This window comes from Urocitellus parryii, chromosome 15 (assembly GCF_045843805.1).
Source record: "Urocitellus parryii isolate mUroPar1 chromosome 15, mUroPar1.hap1, whole genome shotgun sequence".
NCBI classification, from domain to species: Eukaryota; Metazoa; Chordata; class Mammalia; order Rodentia; family Sciuridae; genus Urocitellus; species Urocitellus parryii.
In genome coordinates, this window is record NC_135545.1 from 6,768,498 (window position 1) to 6,786,025 (window position 17,528).

At 47.7% G+C, this 17,528-nt stretch overlaps 1 protein-coding gene across 1 annotated transcript in view; it reads left to right on the forward strand.

Moving 5' to 3' along the window:
* Vrk3 (VRK serine/threonine kinase 3) overlaps positions 1-10,368 on the forward strand; it is a 35,981-nt gene extending 25,613 nt beyond the window's left edge. The window contains exons 13-15 of the mRNA XM_026406402.2: positions 2,628-2,686; positions 6,970-7,129; positions 10,008-10,368. Of these exons, the coding sequence (XP_026262187.1) occupies positions 2,628-2,686; positions 6,970-7,118 (208 nt within the window). The 3' untranslated portion in view covers positions 7,119-7,129; positions 10,008-10,368. The remainder of the gene's footprint in view (positions 1-2,627; positions 2,687-6,969; positions 7,130-10,007) is intronic.
* The last annotated feature ends 7,160 nt before the right edge of the window (positions 10,369-17,528 follow it).

Consider the following 17,528-nt stretch of genomic DNA (forward strand, 5'->3'; position numbering starts at 1 on the left):
GACTCCTGAGGATACTCATGTCACTATTTTCACAACCCCTCCCACATTCTCCCTTACCAGACTATTTTATTTATGTTATTTTTTGTGGTGCTGGGTTTGATTCCCAGGGCCTCCGACACGCTAGGCAAGCATTGTACCACTGAGCTACATCTCCAGCCCTACAGAGACTTGAGGTGGATGTGATATGCTTTACAGAAAAGGTTTGCCCTCCTCAACAGGTGTAGAGCACATAAAATAGGTCATAGCAGTCACTTTAATGTCCATGGTATCAACATGGGAAACTACTCCCAGAGCCCCGGCTGCTGTCCAGGACCACAGAGGGCATCAGTTCAGAACAGGGCTGATCTTGATGCGTCCAAAAGCCCTGCCCACTCCCAGCTCAGCTTCTTGGTGACTGGGTGCTGTAACCTAAAGGACCACTAGGGGACCATGTTGCAACTTACACATTTTTCTGACCTCTAGGACGTTTTACCTCTGGCCTTTTTCCAGTCGTTAACAGATATGTATTCGTTTTTAAAATACATGAGGGAGGGGCTGGGGTTGTGGCTCAGCAGTAGAGCGCTCACCTCACACGTGCGGCGGGGCCCTGGGTTTGATCCTCAGCACCACATAAAAATAAAAAAACAAAATAGAGGTATTGTGTCCAACTACAACCAAAAAATTAAAAAAAAAATACATGAGGGAATGAACTAATGAAAAAGGGTATAGACTTAGATTCCCACAGGCTGTGCAAGGCCCTTGCTGGACATCAGATTGGTCCCTATTCCTAGATGGTTATGGGGTTCCATAGAAGCAGACAGTGGCTTACTCCTCTGCTATTGGCACATCTGTTTTGTGCCATAGCTTTCTCATTCACTTCTTTATCCATTCACTGTGTCCTGAGGCTGCTGGGATGGGGTACCCACCCTCCCCATATGGTGTATGGATGGCTGCCATAGGTGGCAGTGACCGACGCGTGGTACTCAGGCTTCTAGAGGGGATTGAGTTCCTCTATCTGGAAGAATCAAGGAAGTCTTCCCAGGAGACTAAGCTCTTGAGCTGCATCCTGAAGGGAGAAGAGCCACCTCCTACTTGGCGCTTGGGGTTAGGGTTGAGAAAGGCCATCCCTGGTAGCAGAGGCCAAAGTCGTGTGTGGCTGCATGCCCTAGTAAGGACCAGGGTTAATTCAGTGCAGCTGCAGCATAAATGAGAGGAAGGAGAGGGGAAAAGAGGCCAGAGGTGCCTCTGGGTGGCTTCATGTGCCTGGTCTTTATCCCCTGGGCACTGGGGAGCCACAGGAGAGCTGTGAACAGGGAGGGGCAGGGTTGGTTCTGGTCATAGAAAGACCCTGGGCTCCTGTGGGGGATCCCTGGAGCCCAGGGAGGAGGCCTGAGCTGGGCCCAGAGCTGTTGGACAGATGAGAATGGGGCAGAGAAAATTGGAAAGCAGAAATTTGGGGCTTGAGGACTGCTGGGCAGGGGTCAGCAAAGACAGGGACAGTGGCCAGTGACTGGGTGGATGTTGAGGAAGCAATCTGACACTCTGAGCCAGAGAAGAAATATTGAGGCTGGTGCTTTGAGGAGAGGGCAAAGGCACACTGGATGAATTTCCATTTTTCCTCAGTGATCAAGAAGGGTCACGTATGTGTGTGTGTGTGTGTGTGAACACATGTATTTATGCTGTGTGTGTGCAGTCCATCCTCATTTATCCAGATTCTATATTTGTGAATTCCCCACTCATTAAAGGTATTTGTAATCATAAAACCAATTCTTTTTTTTTGCATGTATATATAAGTTGTCAATGGACCTTTATTTAATTTGTTTATTTATATGTGGTGCTCAGAATCGAACCCAGTGCCTCATACATGCCAGGGAAGCACTCTATCACTGAGCCACACCTCCAGCCCACAAAATCAATTCTTACGGTGCTTTTTTGGTCATTTGTGGTCACACACAGAGTGGAGAAAAACTTGTCACCCAACACACACATTCTCCATTGAGAATGAAACCAGGCAACATTCTGCCTCCTGTTTTTGGCTTTTATACTACATAATTGTCCTTTTTTTTAATATTTATTTTTTAGTTGTAGATGGACACAATACCTTTATTTTTATGTGGTGCTGAGGATCGAACCCAGGGCCTTATAAGTGCTTTACCACTGAGCCACAACCTCAGCCCCATAAAGAATTCTTTGTACTGTCTATTCCATGATATGTTTTTCTGCTGTCGATGATTTCTCTGTCTAAAACAGTCATGAGTTAGGGTGCCAATGGCCATAGTTCAGTGTTAATCACGCAGCACATAGTTGTCAAGCAAGGTGTCTTCCAGCAGCAGCACATGTAAAGCCAGGTTTGGGGCGAAGGATGTAGGTCAGTGGCAGAGTGTGTGCTCAGCTTACACAAGGCCCTGGGTTCCATCCCCAGCACCAAAACAAACACAGCAAGCACCAAGGTTATGTGTTCGTTGGTTGATGGAAATGTGACCAGAGGCCCTTGGGAACTAGGACCCATGGCTCATATTCACTAACTCAGCTTTCACGGTGACTCTCCAGAACGCAACCACCATAAGTAACAGGAATCAACTGTGTGAACTGAACTTCACTTTGCAAAGTTGTTCTTTTTCTAAAAGACCTTTTACATGTGCTTGCAGGTATCTTGACCACCCAGAGCTCCTCATGGGACCGCAGCATTCCTGGATCAAGCCCTCAGGTATGTCCTGAAGTGGGAAGGACCGGGCAGGCCCCAGACAGGACCAGGCAGGCCCCAGACAGGACCAGGAAGCTTGGGTCCATCTCACATTGGGCTCTTTTTATACCCTATTAACTCTTTGGTTTTCTTTCTTTGAGTTTCCCAAATCTCACATGTAGTATATGTCCGTTGTAGAAAAACAAAATTCTTCAAAACGACTCATGTCTCTGAACAATAACCAAAAAAAGAAAAGAAAAAGAAAATTGCATAGAAATAATTTTTAATGGAATTATATTAAACATATTGGTCTCCAGCTGGGATTTTCTTTTTTCTTTTTTTCCATTTGGGATGAATATATCCTTGAGATTTCCTGTGTTAGTACTTGCAGAATGTTGTCAATATTTTTTGTTGTAATAAAATACACATAAATCATGTCTTTAAAAAATGTGATTATATGCTGGGCATGGTGGCAAATACTTGTAATCCCAGTGGCTCAGGAGGCTGAGGCAGGAGCATCATTGCAAGTTTAAAGCCAGCCTCAGCAACTTAGCAAGGCCTTAAACAATTTAGCAAGACCCTGTCTCAAAAAAAAAGGACAGGCAATTTAGCTCAGAGATTCAGCACCCTGGGTTCAATCTCTAGTATCAAAAAAAAAGAAAGAAAGGCTGGGGATATAGTTCAGTTGATAGAGTATTTACCTTGCATGCACAAGACCCCGGTTTCAATCCCCAGCACCAAAAAAAAAGAAAGAAAAAGTTTGAAAGTTTCTATCCCTTTCTAGGCCCTTTCCCAGTCTTACAGTTAAAAGCAAGCCCTGTTTGGGCATAGTGACATATACCTATAATCCCAGCAACTTGGAAGGCTGAAGCAGGAGGATTGCAAGTTCAATTCTGCAATTTAGCAAAGCCCTAAGCAATATAGTGAGACCCTGTCTCAAAATGCAGAATAAAAAAGGGCTGCGGACGGACTGGGTTGTGGCTCAGTGGTAGAGCACTCGCCTAGCACATGTGAGGCCCTGGGTTTGAACCTCAGCACCACATAAAAATAAATAAATAAATAAATAAAAGGTATTGTATCCAACTACAACTAAAAAATAAATACTTTAAAAAAATATTTTATAAAAGGTGGGGAGGCTGGGGATGTAGCTCAGTAAGCACCTTGGGTTCAATCCCAGTACCAAAATCAAAAATAAAAAAATGCAAGCCCTAGGGCTGGGAGCTAGCTCAGTGGTAGAGTCCTTGCCTCTCATGTGGGAGGCCAGAGTTCCATCCCCAGCACTGCAAAACAAAAAGAAAACCCCCAATCTCTGTTACTGTCAGTAGTATGGTGAGTTGTGTGCCAGACACCTATTGCTTTGTGACAAACCACCCCCAACAAGCCCTATTTCATGTGTTAGGATGCTTCAGGACAGCAGTTAGGGCTGGGTTTATTTGCAAAGTTCTGCTGGTCTTGCCAGGTGACATTCTTGTAGCACAGCATGTGGCAGCTCCACAGGCTGGATGGTTCAAGGGGCTCCTGACTCTTCCAGGTGGCATTGTCACTGGCAGGTCGGGGAGGACTCAGTGGGGCTGGTTCCCCATCTCCCGCATGGGATCACACACCTTCTAGTGGGGACTGTGGTCTTGATGCAGCTTCCAAAGAGGGTGAGAGCCAGCGCCACAGAGCATGGAAGGCCCAGAACATCACCTCTGTCACATTCTCTGGACCAAAATAAGGGACAAGACTACTGCAAACTCAAGAGGTGGGGAAATGGTCTCCATCAGGTGATAGGAGGCCTCCTCCACTTATTGTACCTGCCAGTTTAGAAGGGATTGGTCAAGTTTCTCCACCTGCTCAGAGTGCTTGATACCTTCAATGGGAAGATAAAGATGGTAATGCAGGACTCTTTAAACCCTATGTCCTGGATACATTGCCAGTATATTTGTGGGATCAAGATATTCTAAGTAGCCTCAATGTATTATTAATAACTCCAAATTCCATGGTGTCACCTCGGATACTTAATCAAGGATTTATTTCTCCTAGAGAATTTGAGGAGAATCAACAAGAAGGGTATTTACCTATGACTCAGTCTTCTCAGTGAAGACAACTTAATTCACCCAATCAAAATTTTTGATAGGGTCACTGACTTTATCCCCGTCCCAAAAAACAACAGGAAAAATAACTGGCTTATAGAAGAGCTAATTTGAGCTTGTCATGGCCCTTAACAGGGGAGAAACTTCAAATAGCCAGATATTTTAGTCCAAAAACTACTTCAAGCTGGCCATTAGGACCTACATTTAGTCCCTGTTCAGGTGCCAGCTGTCACCCACGTCCCATGCAGGCGATAGCTTCAGGGTCACTCCACATGTTGGGCTGGCAATGAAAAGACCACACAAACAAAATACCTTTTTCAGGGATCAGGGACGGCTCTGCAGCTCTGCAACCTGAGGGGTCAGCTCCTGCTCTAGAGGGCAAGAGGAGCAAGGGAGGCAAGAGGCAAGAGAGGAGCACACCCGATCCCCTGTTTTTATTAGGGGAAAGACATTCGATAGAGTATTCCACCCAAATAAGGCAAGGGATTGTGTTACAACAAGCAGGGGTGTATCCTAGTCCCATTGAGTGACACCCAATCCCAGAACTGCACTTCCTTGCCCAGCAAAGGTAAGGCCCACTTACTCTGCACTGTGCGATGCCAGGTCCACACCTGCATTACTCAAGGCTAAGGGGGCATGCTCAGTTCTTGTTCAGGGCATCCCCAATAAAGAGGGGCAGCCAGGTGTCCTAGCAGGCCAAGACTCTGCAGACCATCTCCACAATCGATAGCCAGTTCTTTTCCTACCTACATCCCAAACACAAATAATTACACACAGCTTATTTTGCAAGGCCTGTTTTTACCAAATGATTTTTGGTTTTATAAACAAAACTGGGCTCACGTAATACATCTTCTTCTGCATGTGCATTTCCCCCGGGCCTCTTCTCCCATGTCCTTGCCCCTAGGTCCATTGCTGCTTCTGTCCACTCAGCTTTGCTGTGTCGATTCGGCTACACCATGATTTGTAAAGCCAGTCCTATTATTGCACATCTAAGCTGTCTGTGCTGGGTTCTGGCAGTGTTGGTCGTTGTCATTTGCAATGCCCTTTCTGACAAGCTTCTGTGTTGCTAAGGTGGAGGCAGAAACAGATGGAGAATCTGTCCCCTCTGGCTGTGTAAGGGCTGTTTTTAATTTTTTAAAATCCCCAGGCTCATATCATGACCAAGCTTCTCAAGCTGCACTTCCCTCCGGTTCACCCTCCATAGAAGGTGAGCCTGTGGTTAGGGAATTGCCACTGGGAGATTTTATACAATCAACCAGAAGGCAGGGCTGGGGCAGGATCACCTGAGACAGGGTCATCCTTCAGGAGTTGGGCGCACCAGCCTGACGACCTCCAACAGAAAAATGTGCCCTCTCTGAGCTTCAGCTTCCCTGTGTGTAAAATGGAACCAACAGAGCACCCACCTCTGGGTGGCTAGGCACAGTCAATGCAGAGCCCTCTACACAGAACTGTACTCCAGCAGCTGCCTCAGCCGCTCATTAGTGCAGTGTAGATCCTGGCTAGAGGGAGACACTGCCAAGTAGAGACTGTTGTCACTACTGTTACTACCATCTTAATTAGCATTTTTTTTTAAAGTACAATCCTGGTTTTGTGCTTCTTTCTGGGGAAATAAAGAGAGCCTTTCTCTTTTAAAGTAGGTGTTCGTAAATCATGTTGCTTGTGCTGCCAGTGAATTAAGAATTGCTTTGCATTTGTACGTGGTTGAAAAACGGAAAGAAGAGCATTTCATGGTCCTACAATTCAAGCTACGGCAACCATGAATGCAGCTAGCTGTGCTCATGTTTCCCTTAGGTCTGTGGCTGCTCTTGGGCCACAGCAGAGTCACAGACCAAAAACATTCACTGTCTGGTATTTTGCAGGAAGAGTTGCCCCCAGTTTAGGAATATGCACTAAATATTTGTATCAGGTAAAATGACATTGTTAGCAAGGATTCTCTTTAAAATAAAACAGAATGGAGAAGGGCTGGGGGTTTTGGTGACATGAGGCTGGTTGATGGGTACTAGAGTGGCCATGGTATCTTCTACTGGTGCCTGCCTTGGCCATTATTTCTGCACTGAAAAAATGTGCCTCTGGCAGTGCCAGAACAAAGGCAGGATGAACAGATGGGCATGTCGGTGACATCCCAGGGGCCCTTTGGTATCCTTGCTCTTCTGCCTCTGGGCACAGCCCACAGGCCCTGGGTTGGGGACGCCTCTCAGGCCTCTCCTGTGCTGGGGGGTGTTTTGACCACAGAGACCCTGCAGGAATACCTGAAGGTGGTGATGGCCCTCAAGTACGAGGAGAAGCCGCCCTATGCTGTGCTGAGGAACAATCTGGAAGCCCTACTTCAGGATCTGCAGGTGTCACCATACGACCCCTTGGACCTCCAGGTGGTGCCCTAGGTGGAATCCATGTAAGGAGAACTTGGCATCGTCACCTTCTCCCCCTTCCCTCTCCCTGCTCCTACCTAGCCCTGCCCAGGGCTGTGAAGGATAACTCCAGATGCAGCCCAGGTTTCCGCCAGGGCCAGCCCTCCCGCAGATGCTGGATTTCCATGGGCTCTCAAATTTCCAATCCCCAGGAAAGAGGAAGGGCAAGTAGCTAAAACCTAACTGAGCTTGGCTCTAAGAAAAGGGTGGAGTGAGCTGAGTGCAGTGGTGCACGCCTAAATTTCAGTGGCTCTGGAGGCTGAGATGGGAAGTTTACCAGTTCAAAGCCAGCCTTGGCAACTTAGGCCCTGAGCAACTCAGCAAGACCCTGTCTCTAAATCAAATACAAAAAAGGCATTCAGTGGTTGAGTGCCCCAGGGTTCCATCCCCATGTCACAAAAGAAAAGGAAAGGAAAAGGTAGATTGTTTGGTGGTAGAAGATTCTTGGGGGTGGGGGGGGGCAGGCATGACTGGATTCAGGGGCCTCCAAAATACTGGCCCTTTGGCCTCCATGCAACCCTCTTCCTATGCCCTTTCACCAGGACTCTGCTTTCCTGTGGGCTGGCTGGCCTCGTCCCCACCATGCACAAAACATCCACTGCCCCTGTGCCCTGTGCCCTGCCTCGCTCCCTTCTCATCGTCTCTCCTCATCAACACAGTGTGTCCACGGCCTTCGTAGCAGCACAGCGCTATCAGCTGTCTGTAGTGGAGCGTTCTCTAGCCACAGACTTAACCAACTGTGGATCAAATGGACTTGAAAAAATTACATCTTCGCTGGGCATCACAGACTTTTTTGTCATTATTCCCTAAACAGTACAGAATGACAACTATTTACATAGCATTTGCATCACATGAGATATTGTTAGGACAGATGTGACTTAAAGTGGACCGGAGGATGAACATAGGTTATCTGCAAACACTGTTCCATTTCCTTGAACATCCTGGGATTTTGATATCCTCAGGGGTCCTGGATCCAATCCCTGGAAGATGCTGAGGGACAGCTATATCCCATTGTGTAGATGAAGGATGTGCTTTTTAACCGGTCGTTGGACATTTGCTCAGTGTCCCAACTTTTTAGTGTTGCCTCGAACAGCTGTATGCCTAGCCCTGTGCCTGGGGTGTGTGTATTGGCAGGTGGAATTGTCATTCCCATAGTGATAATGAGATTGCTGTCCATCGGGGCTGTGCCAGTGTAAACTCCCACTGTATCATGTGAGACTGCGAGGGAGTTTTTAGAAGGCTAAAAACTCAGTTCACACACTACTGATTGTGGAAGAGCACAGGATGTGTCCTAAGGAGGAGCTTCCCCAAGCCTGTCCTCTCTCATGGAGCTATCGTTTCTGTCATTGTGGTTTGCTGGAATCTAAGCTCAGGTCATGTCTGACTCAGGTCCCTGCCCCCGGGGTGGAGGTGGGCATTGGCAGTGTCTGGAGACATTTTTGGCTGTCACAACAGGGAATAGTCCAACTGGCATCTAGTGTAGAGGCCTGGGACACTGCTCAGCATCCTCAGTGCACGGCACCCTCCCCCACCCCAGGCCCCACCACCCAAAGACCTGTCTAGATGTCACTGATGTGGTGAGAAAGCTTGGTCCAGGCCCATCCTGGGTAGCACTGTCTCCTTTGGCAGTCATCTTCTGGTGGCACTTGGATTGCAAGTGCTTGGTCTTTCCTGCTCCTTTCCTGACATCCAAAGTTGCAGGTATGAGTTGACACTTGAGCAGAGCACAGGGCACCCAAAGTGCCAGTTTGGGGAAGTCACTTTCTGTATTAGGGTAGCAGGCTCTGTCAGCCCCGGGTACCCTGCAGAAGCCAGGACCTTCTCCACTACACATGCTCCTTCCCCAGCCAGCAGACAGCTCCTCCTTCTGTCCAGTGTCCAAGCCAGAGACCTCAGGGTCCACCTGACACCCCTGGCTCCCTCACCCCCTCCCTCCGGCAGTTGCCAAGTCTGGTCTAGATGGCTTTGCCTGGTCTCTGTCCCAGAGGTGGCTTGACTATATGGTCACTTGTCTTAGTCACCTGTTAGCAGTGAGCTCCATGATGATGGGGTCACATGTGCCTCTGTCATGTGTTTCCCAGACCTGGCTCAAGACAGAAGTTCCAACTGTATTTATCAGTTGAGGAATTTGCTTGAGGTGGGTATCTAAATGGACCACACTGACGAGCTCGGAGGAGACCTGAAATATGGGTCAGGGGGCCTGAGCCTACTTATGGTGTGGAAAATCCAGCATATTCAACACGGACTGAGGCCACAAAATGCTATGAATTCACTATGAATGGAGATGATAAACCTTGAAACCTGATGGCTCCTTCAAGATCTTGGCCATTTCAGACCTGCTTGCTCCCTGGCAGCCACCCACTCAGCAACCCTTAATGAGGAGATGCTATTCAAGGAGTCCATTCATCTTTGAGTAGCCAAAGATGCTTTCCGGTGGCCCCTCAACTTGCCTGCTTGGTTGACCACAGGTCCCTGCCCTGTGGCCCCTAGTGTTATATGTGCCACTACCCCACCTTACCTCATATTCCAGACCAGGCCAAGGACCGCTGCACTTGCCGTGTCCGTGGTCAGGAGACCTTCCCCTTCATCTTCACACAGCCATTGCCTTAGGTTCCTGTTGCCTCCATGGTCCCAGGAGGCACCTCCTTCCTGCCACCACAGTCTTTTCACCTGCTTTCTACCCGTCCTTGTCCCACCTGGAGTGGTGTCCCCTGTCCTCCCAGTTATAAGCCCTCAAGCATCCTTGACCCTCTTGCTAATGTCTCTGTCCCCAGTTCCTAGTAGATACCTGCATGCAGTAGGGGCATACAGGGTGTTCCTTGAGTGAATAAGATACTAATAGCCATTTTTATTGTTTTCCAGACCTTTCAACTTCTTGCAGTTCAAAATAGAAAAAAAGAAATGAAGTGATGTGAATCAAAGCCTGCTGTTTAATCACAGATAAGCTTCTAGAAAAATCCCCTGAATGTGCATCCCTGCCATTTCCTTAGACCTGGCACATCAGTTCTGATTAATGTCAGGGAACATTAATTAACGTCAGAGTTCCCCTCCAGATAATGTGAAGCTCCCCCTCTCAACCATCTTGTCCCTTCAACATCGACTCCCGTGGTCACTGGGATTGTGGATGAAGACGACTCCAGCTCCCAGGCAGGTTGGGGCCCCTAAGTACTACCCTATACCATTGGCACCACTAGAGTTTAGCAATAAATTGTTTTATTGGAACTTGGGAAATCCGGTGTCTGCAAAAGAAGTTCTTTTTGGAGACGTTTAACTCTTTTACTTCCCATTCTTTACCCCCTCAGCCTTTCATCTAACCAGTCTTTCATTCATGTATTCAAACCTTTGTTGAGTGTGGTGGCACATGCCTGTGGTCCCAGCTACTCAGAAGTCTGAGGCAGGGGTTATCACTTGAGCCCACGAGTTCAAGGCCAGCCTGCACAACATAGCCTGACTCCATGTCAAAAAAATATATATGTATATATAAATATAGCAGCTCCCAATCCATCTGTTCGTGCTTTCCTGCAGACGCCCATCCATTCATCAGTCTTCCACTTGTCTGTCCATCTGCCCTCCCACACTCCAAACCTTTCATCCATCCATCCTTCCACCCCACTTCTGCCTTTCCGTCCTTTCATTGTGTGTGTGTTGGGGTGGGGGCGTATCTGGGGATCAGACCCAGGGTCTCATATATGTGAGGCAAATGCTCTACTCCTGAAATATAGCCAGGCCCCTTCCCTCAGTCTCATCAGTCGTCCATCTGTTATGGTTTAGATTTGGACTATCCCCCAAAGGCTCATGTGTTGAAGGCTTGGTTCCCTAAACAGCCATGTTCAGAGGTGGAAAATTTTAGAAAATGATTGTATCATGATGGCTTGACCTCATCATTCAGTTCTTTAAGGATTCATAACTAAATGGATCTTTGGGGAGTGGTGGAAACTGTAGGAGATGGATCCTTGGAGGTGTGCACTTGGGGATTCTATCGAGGCCCTGGCCCCTTCCTCTGTGTATTTTCCAGCCGCTCTAAGTAAGCAGCTTGACTCTGCATGAGGTTCTACCTTGCTTCAGATCCAAAGCAATGGACCCAGCCAACCATGGATGAAACCATAACCCCAAATAAATCTTTCCTCCCCTAAGTTGTTTTTCCTCAGCAACAAAAAGCTAACACATCATCCTCTCATTATCTATACAGACTTTTTATACACATACCAAACCAGCCATTCTTCCACTTATCCATCCATATATTCACCCTTCCACCTACCCTTTCATCCATTCATCCATTCCTTGATTTGTGACTCATTTTTCCATTCCCTTTCCCTGCCTGCCCTTTAAATATATATATATATATTTTTTTTTTCAACCTTATTTTACATGTGGTACTGAGAATTGAACCCAGTGCCTCATGCATGCTAAGCAAGCGCTCTATCACTGAGCCACAACCTCAGCCCCTCTTCTGCCTTTTAATCAACAAATAGTCATCAGGTATTTTGTGTTAGTTTTTCATTACTACAGCAAAGTACCAGAGGAAAAAAAAATTGCTTTTTGAAGAAAAGAGATTTAATTAACTCACAGCATAGAGGAATAGAGACAATTCACTTGCTGCTGTGGCCAGGACAGTGAATGAGCCTTTTCTCTCCCCCAGCCCCACCTCAGAATGGACCCTAGGCTTCAAGTTAATCAGACATTAGTGGTGGTTGTGGTGGTATTTTTAAAAAATAATTTTTACAGCAAGAGCCCTCTGAACCCACAGGAAGTGGAGGCACACACTGCATTTCAGGAGGACCTGGCAGGCAGTTGGGGTGGACAATATCCCTCTGCCTCCTAGCAACCATTTCTCCCTGAAGACACAGTGCTCTCTCACTGTGGAGGCTGAGAAGAGCCCCTCCTCAACCAAAAGATAGAAGGTCCTAATCCCTGAACAAATAATATTATTTTCTTTGGGAAAAGAGGTTTTGCAGATGTGTTTCCAGATCCTGAGATGGGTGATTATCCTGGATTACACTGTTGGGCCCTAAATGCCATTATAAATGTCCTTATAAGAAAGAGGTAGAGGGAGATGAGAAAGAGGACCAGGGAAGAAAAGCAACGTGAAGACAGGATGGAGAGAATTGAAGGAGCTGTCTGTACAGTTTCATGTGGCCTGGACATCCACTTTGAACATGCCTACGCAAGGCTTAGCCACCCCCCACGAAGTTTCTAATTCTCTGGCCCCTCCCATTTAACCCACATGGTCCATCTAGACATCTGCCTCATGTAGCTTCCTCCTGGTGAGCACCTCCAGGTGGGACAGCTACAGACAGCCTACCTGAGTGGCCCCCTGACACCCACACCCATGTGGACCATACAGATGCCACAGTGACCACCTCTCAGGCACTGCGTGAACTCCTGGAACTCATGCCCACCTGCTTTAAAGCCACCCGTTAAAGCTACCCTCTAGAAACCAGCTGGGATAATGCCTGGACCCAAGTACAGGAGTTGGCCCACCGATTTGTCTCCCTCCCCACAGGTAATTACTGACTTTGTGTGTGGCCTCCAGGTATGCCCTGGTATAATCTTTATTTCCAACCAGTAACTCTCCACATATTGGAGAACTCTCCACCTTAAGATCCAAAATTGTAACACTGACTTCAAAAGATAGAGACTGGAGGTATACTTCAGTGGTAGAGCACATTGCTAAGCATGCATAGAACCAGTACCAAAAAAAAAAAAAAAAAAAGGTATAGAGGGACACAGCCACAAGCCAAGAATTGCCAGAAGCCAACTGTTGCAGTAACTCACTGGCAGGTCAGCATGAGAAAGAAAGAAGAAGCAGAGGAAGCCAAGCAGCAGAAGAAAAAAAAGCCCCTTTAATTGTATACAGCAGTCTTTTTATAGTATTGTGAACAAAGAAGGCAGCCTTCCAACAGCAATAAGTCAGGTCTTTCAGCTAGTTAAACATAGCATACAGAAGTCTTACTTTCTAATCAGAAGTGACCCGCTTCTCATGGCTAATCTACACTTGGCCCGGAGCATGTTGAGCTCTGCTCTTTGTTAAGAACAGATAATAAAATTTTTCTTAGCGCCCTCCTAGCCCACTTGGTAAAACATCCCGTTCGTGAGCAAGTCCTCCCAAGGACAGCAGACACCTCGTTTTCCAGCATGTCCGCTGTTACCTTATCTAAACCTTAAAGGAACCTCTCGTTTGCGAGCAAGCCCCAACAAAGACAACAAAATATCTCGTATGCAAGCATGATTTGCTGTCATCTTATTTAGACTTTGACAGAATATCCCATTTGCAGGCAGACTCCATCAAGGGCAATAATAATTACATTTTCAAGCTCACAGTCACATCTGATTCTCTACACCAACAGAGGCTGGAAGATACAGGGAAGGATGCTCCCCTGGAGTCTCAAGAGAAATGTGACCCTCTGACACTTTGATTTCAATCCAGCAATATTGGTTTTGGAACTCTGGATTCCAGAACTTTGAAATAATACATTACTGGGGCTGGGGATGTGGCTCAAGCAGTAGCGTGCTCGCCTGGCATGCGTGCGGCTCGAGTTCAATCCTCAGCACCACATACAAAGATGTTGTGCCCCCAAAAAACTAAAAAATAAATGTTAAAATTCTCTCTCTCTCTCTCTGTAAAAAAAAAAAAGAAATAATACAGTACTATTGACTTAAGCCACTAAATGTGTCACATTTTCTTGCAGCAGACACAGGAAATCAATACACTGCCCTCTCTGATTCTCAGCCGTGTCAGAGATAGGCAAAGAAAACTGGCACGTACTCTGTGACTGGTGTGTGGCTCAGAGATGAACACAGGAGCTGATCAGACCCCTCATCTGAGGACACACTGTCTGAGAACATTCTCCGGAGCTCCCACGGATACCCTCTTGTGGGCTGCTTGGTGGGGTCATCTCAAGGTCTCATCAAAGCACCTGAAATGGAGCCATCTTCAGGCAAGGACACCCTGGTGAGCTCACTGAATCCCGCCACCCTGAAGCCAGACCCACCTGGGGTTGTCAGCCTCTAAGAACCAGGACACTGCCCACTTGATTAAAGAGGCTTCTCCATCCCTGGCAACCAAGAACCCCAGATCACCCAGGGAATTCTTCTTTCTTCCCCTGCGCCTGTCTCAGGCTGAGCAGCCTGTCCTTGGCACTTGCTACTGCAGAGCGGGTTCTTTGCTGCAGAACAAGTTACCCTAAAAGGACGGGTCTTGGCTTTGAAATATTTTTCTCTTGAAAAAAGCTTGCTCTTAAGGTGACTGCAGGTAGAATCCCTTCCACAGGAGACTTGAGCAGCGACCAAAGACTCTCAGTGACTCGGAATTTAGTGGGAAACATCACATTGATGATTTGTGGCATCTCAATGCCACTCAATTTGTGGATTGAGATGCCACAAATACAGATTTTGTGGCTGTTGGTGGGAGGTGTGGACGGTGCTGATCCAAGTGGAAGCCCGGGGTGGACGGCCGGGGGAAGGTGCTGGCTGTGGGGCCACGTGGCACAACACGCCCTTCACACAGCTCCTGCCGCCTTCCTGGGGCAGAGGAGGCTTGTCATGAAGTGGTCCTCACTGAGCCCTTATACTACAGACCAAGAGCTGGCTGCCCAGCCTGCACACAGCAGTGCTGTGGCACCGGAAAAAGGAAACACTGCGTGTTGAGGGCCACTCATCAGGCAGAGAGCAAAGGCTGGAACCTGCCTCTCCAGCCACTTGTAACTGAGGAGCTTCTAGGGAGGGGCAGGGAGCAGCTGCTTGTGCTCAGAGGGCAAGAGGGGGAGGTTTGGGGGTCCTCTTGCATAGAAACGGACTGATGCCCTTCCTCTTGACAGGTCACAGGATTCTTTGGGGGCAGTTACCATGTTCAGCAGAGTCTGAGTTTCTGAGGTCTAAAGGTCATTGGCCAGCGGAGTGGACTTCTGCTATGCCCATTCTAGACACATTGGTTTCAAATCAAATTTGGAGGCTTTTCCTGCAGAGCAGCTTAAGCACTTTGCTATGTAAAGAACTGTATGGCCTGACCCCACTTCCCTTATACTGTTAGAACTGAGCAGCTAAAGGATTTCTTTTAGTTCTTTTTTTCCTTTGAATTTCTACCATGCTGTATTTTCAGTCCTCTTGCCTTGAAAACCCCGATGAGAGAATGCTGGTTTTATTTCCATGAAGCAAAGAACTCATCCTGTAGGCTGATGAAAAGCCTCTTAGTCCCCTCTCTGTTGATAGAACAAAACTCCTGAGGCGGGGACTATGTAACAAGCAAAAAGGTGTGTTGAGCCCACAGTTCTGGAGTTTCAAAAGCGTGGCCTGTCTGTTAAGGACCCTGTGGCACATGGCACCACAGTGGCAGGAGTGTGGGAGAAACAGAGACCTTAGAGAGACTGGAAGCCAGAGAGGGGCCAGCAGGGGTGTGGCTCAGGGGAAGGGCACCTGGCTGGCATATGAGAGGCCCTGGGTTTGATCCCCAGCACTTCCAAAAGGTGGGGAGGGGAGTCAGGCTTGCTCTTCTTGGGAGGAGGATTCATCTCCTCTGAGGACAGCGCCCATGAGCTAATCCCCTTCAGCAAGGCCCCCGACCTCAGCAGCACCACGCTGTGGACCAAGCTTCCTACATGGGAACCTGGGGACTCTGAAGTCATGGCTGAGCCATAGCCAAGAGTCTCCCAAAATGTTAGACTTCATTGCTTGCTTCTTTCTTTCTTTTCTTCTTTTCTTCCTTTTTTCTGGTACTGTGGATAGAACCCAGGGGTGCTTTACCACTGAACTGCATCCCAGGCCCTTTTCAATTTTTATTTGGAGACAGGGTCTCACTAACTTGCTTAGGGCCTCTGGAAATTGCTAGGGCTGTCCTCAAACTTGTGATCCTCCTGCCTCCACCGCCCTAGTCACTAGGATTATAAGTGTGCATCCCCTCACCTGGCAAAAAATCTTGATGTAAAATAATCTATGCAGTTAAGTCTTTCATTTCTTATTTATAGTTTCTAACAGTTTGTTTTATGTCAATTGGATCATATATATAACAGAGAGCAGGGGTGGGGTTGTGGTCAGTGGTAGAGTGCTCACCTAGCACGTATGAGGCACTAGGTTTGATGCTCAGTACCACATGAAGTTAAATAACAAAGGTGCAGTGTCCATCTACAACTAAAAAATATTAACAAAAAAGAACAGACAGCAGGGTGGGTGCTACATTGTTGATGAGAAATTTCAGATGTGATAAAGAAATGGTTGATGAAAAATGTGTTTCTTCCGGTGTCCAGGCTGGTCTTCAGAGGGACATTAATTAGAAGGGGAAAAGACGGTCTTGCTATCCTCTAACACGTGGTTGTAGTAGTCACCATGACTGGTTTTGAAAAAGACTTGATCCTTTACAGAATTCAGTATTTTATGGGAGGATACTGACTGCTGTAGCAGGATGGGAAGTTGGAATCACCAAGTGTCCTCTTGAAAAGAGGAACAAAACTTGACAACAGTGTTCTTTTTGGTCATGGACACCATTGTGAAAAGTCATTGACCAAGGGCTGGAGTTGTGGCTCAGTGGCAGAGCGCTTGCCTAGCACATGTGAGGCATTGAGTCGGATCCTCAGCACCACATAAAAATAAATAAATTAAATTAAGGTATAAAATACAAGTCATTGGCCAAGACGTGCAGCGTCCTCCTGAGGGGAGGAGAGCTGGTGAGCCTTGGCCAGGGAAGCTGAGGAGTGGCAGCCAGGGCCTTCACTTGCTGCTAACACACGTTGGAGCCCCAGCTCATGACGCCAATGTCCACTGTGCCTTCTCACTAATGAAGGCACAATGGGAAAGAAGAAAAGGAGGAAGTGACCGTGGGAGGACTGTGTCACACTGTGTGTGGAGCACAGACTGCAAGTGCAAGGGAACTTATATGCCAATTCAGCAAAAGAAGAAGTGGAGAGGGAGAACCAACCCATAGGGCAATGGAGCTCAGCCAGAGAGGAGCGGTTTGAACACTTGCAATTTATTCCAGATGAACAGGAGTGACTGTGCCAAGGAGAGGTGGGGCTGCAGGAAGCAGCTGTGGAGATGGGCGTGAGGGGTAAGGAGGGACAAGGTGTCCCCCTAGCAGTTCACATGCCTGGAGGCCAGAGGGAGAAGCAGGTGAGCAGGGGACAGCCCGACGGAGCTCTGGGGGCACTGGGAAGCAGGGGCATCCTGCAGGGTGCACCCCAACTGGGCCAGGGTGACAGACCTGGTGGGCTCCACACTAGTGCGCTGCCCTGGGAGCGGGTTCTGGGCAACGACCTCTCAGCAGACACAGTCCTTTGGGTGCTTGAGGCATTTCGTTCTTGATGGCCCAGGACAGTCCTGTGAGTTCGGTTGATGGGGTCTATTTTACAGAGGAAGAAGGTGAGGAGTGAAGTCATTTGCTCAAAGTCGGGCTCC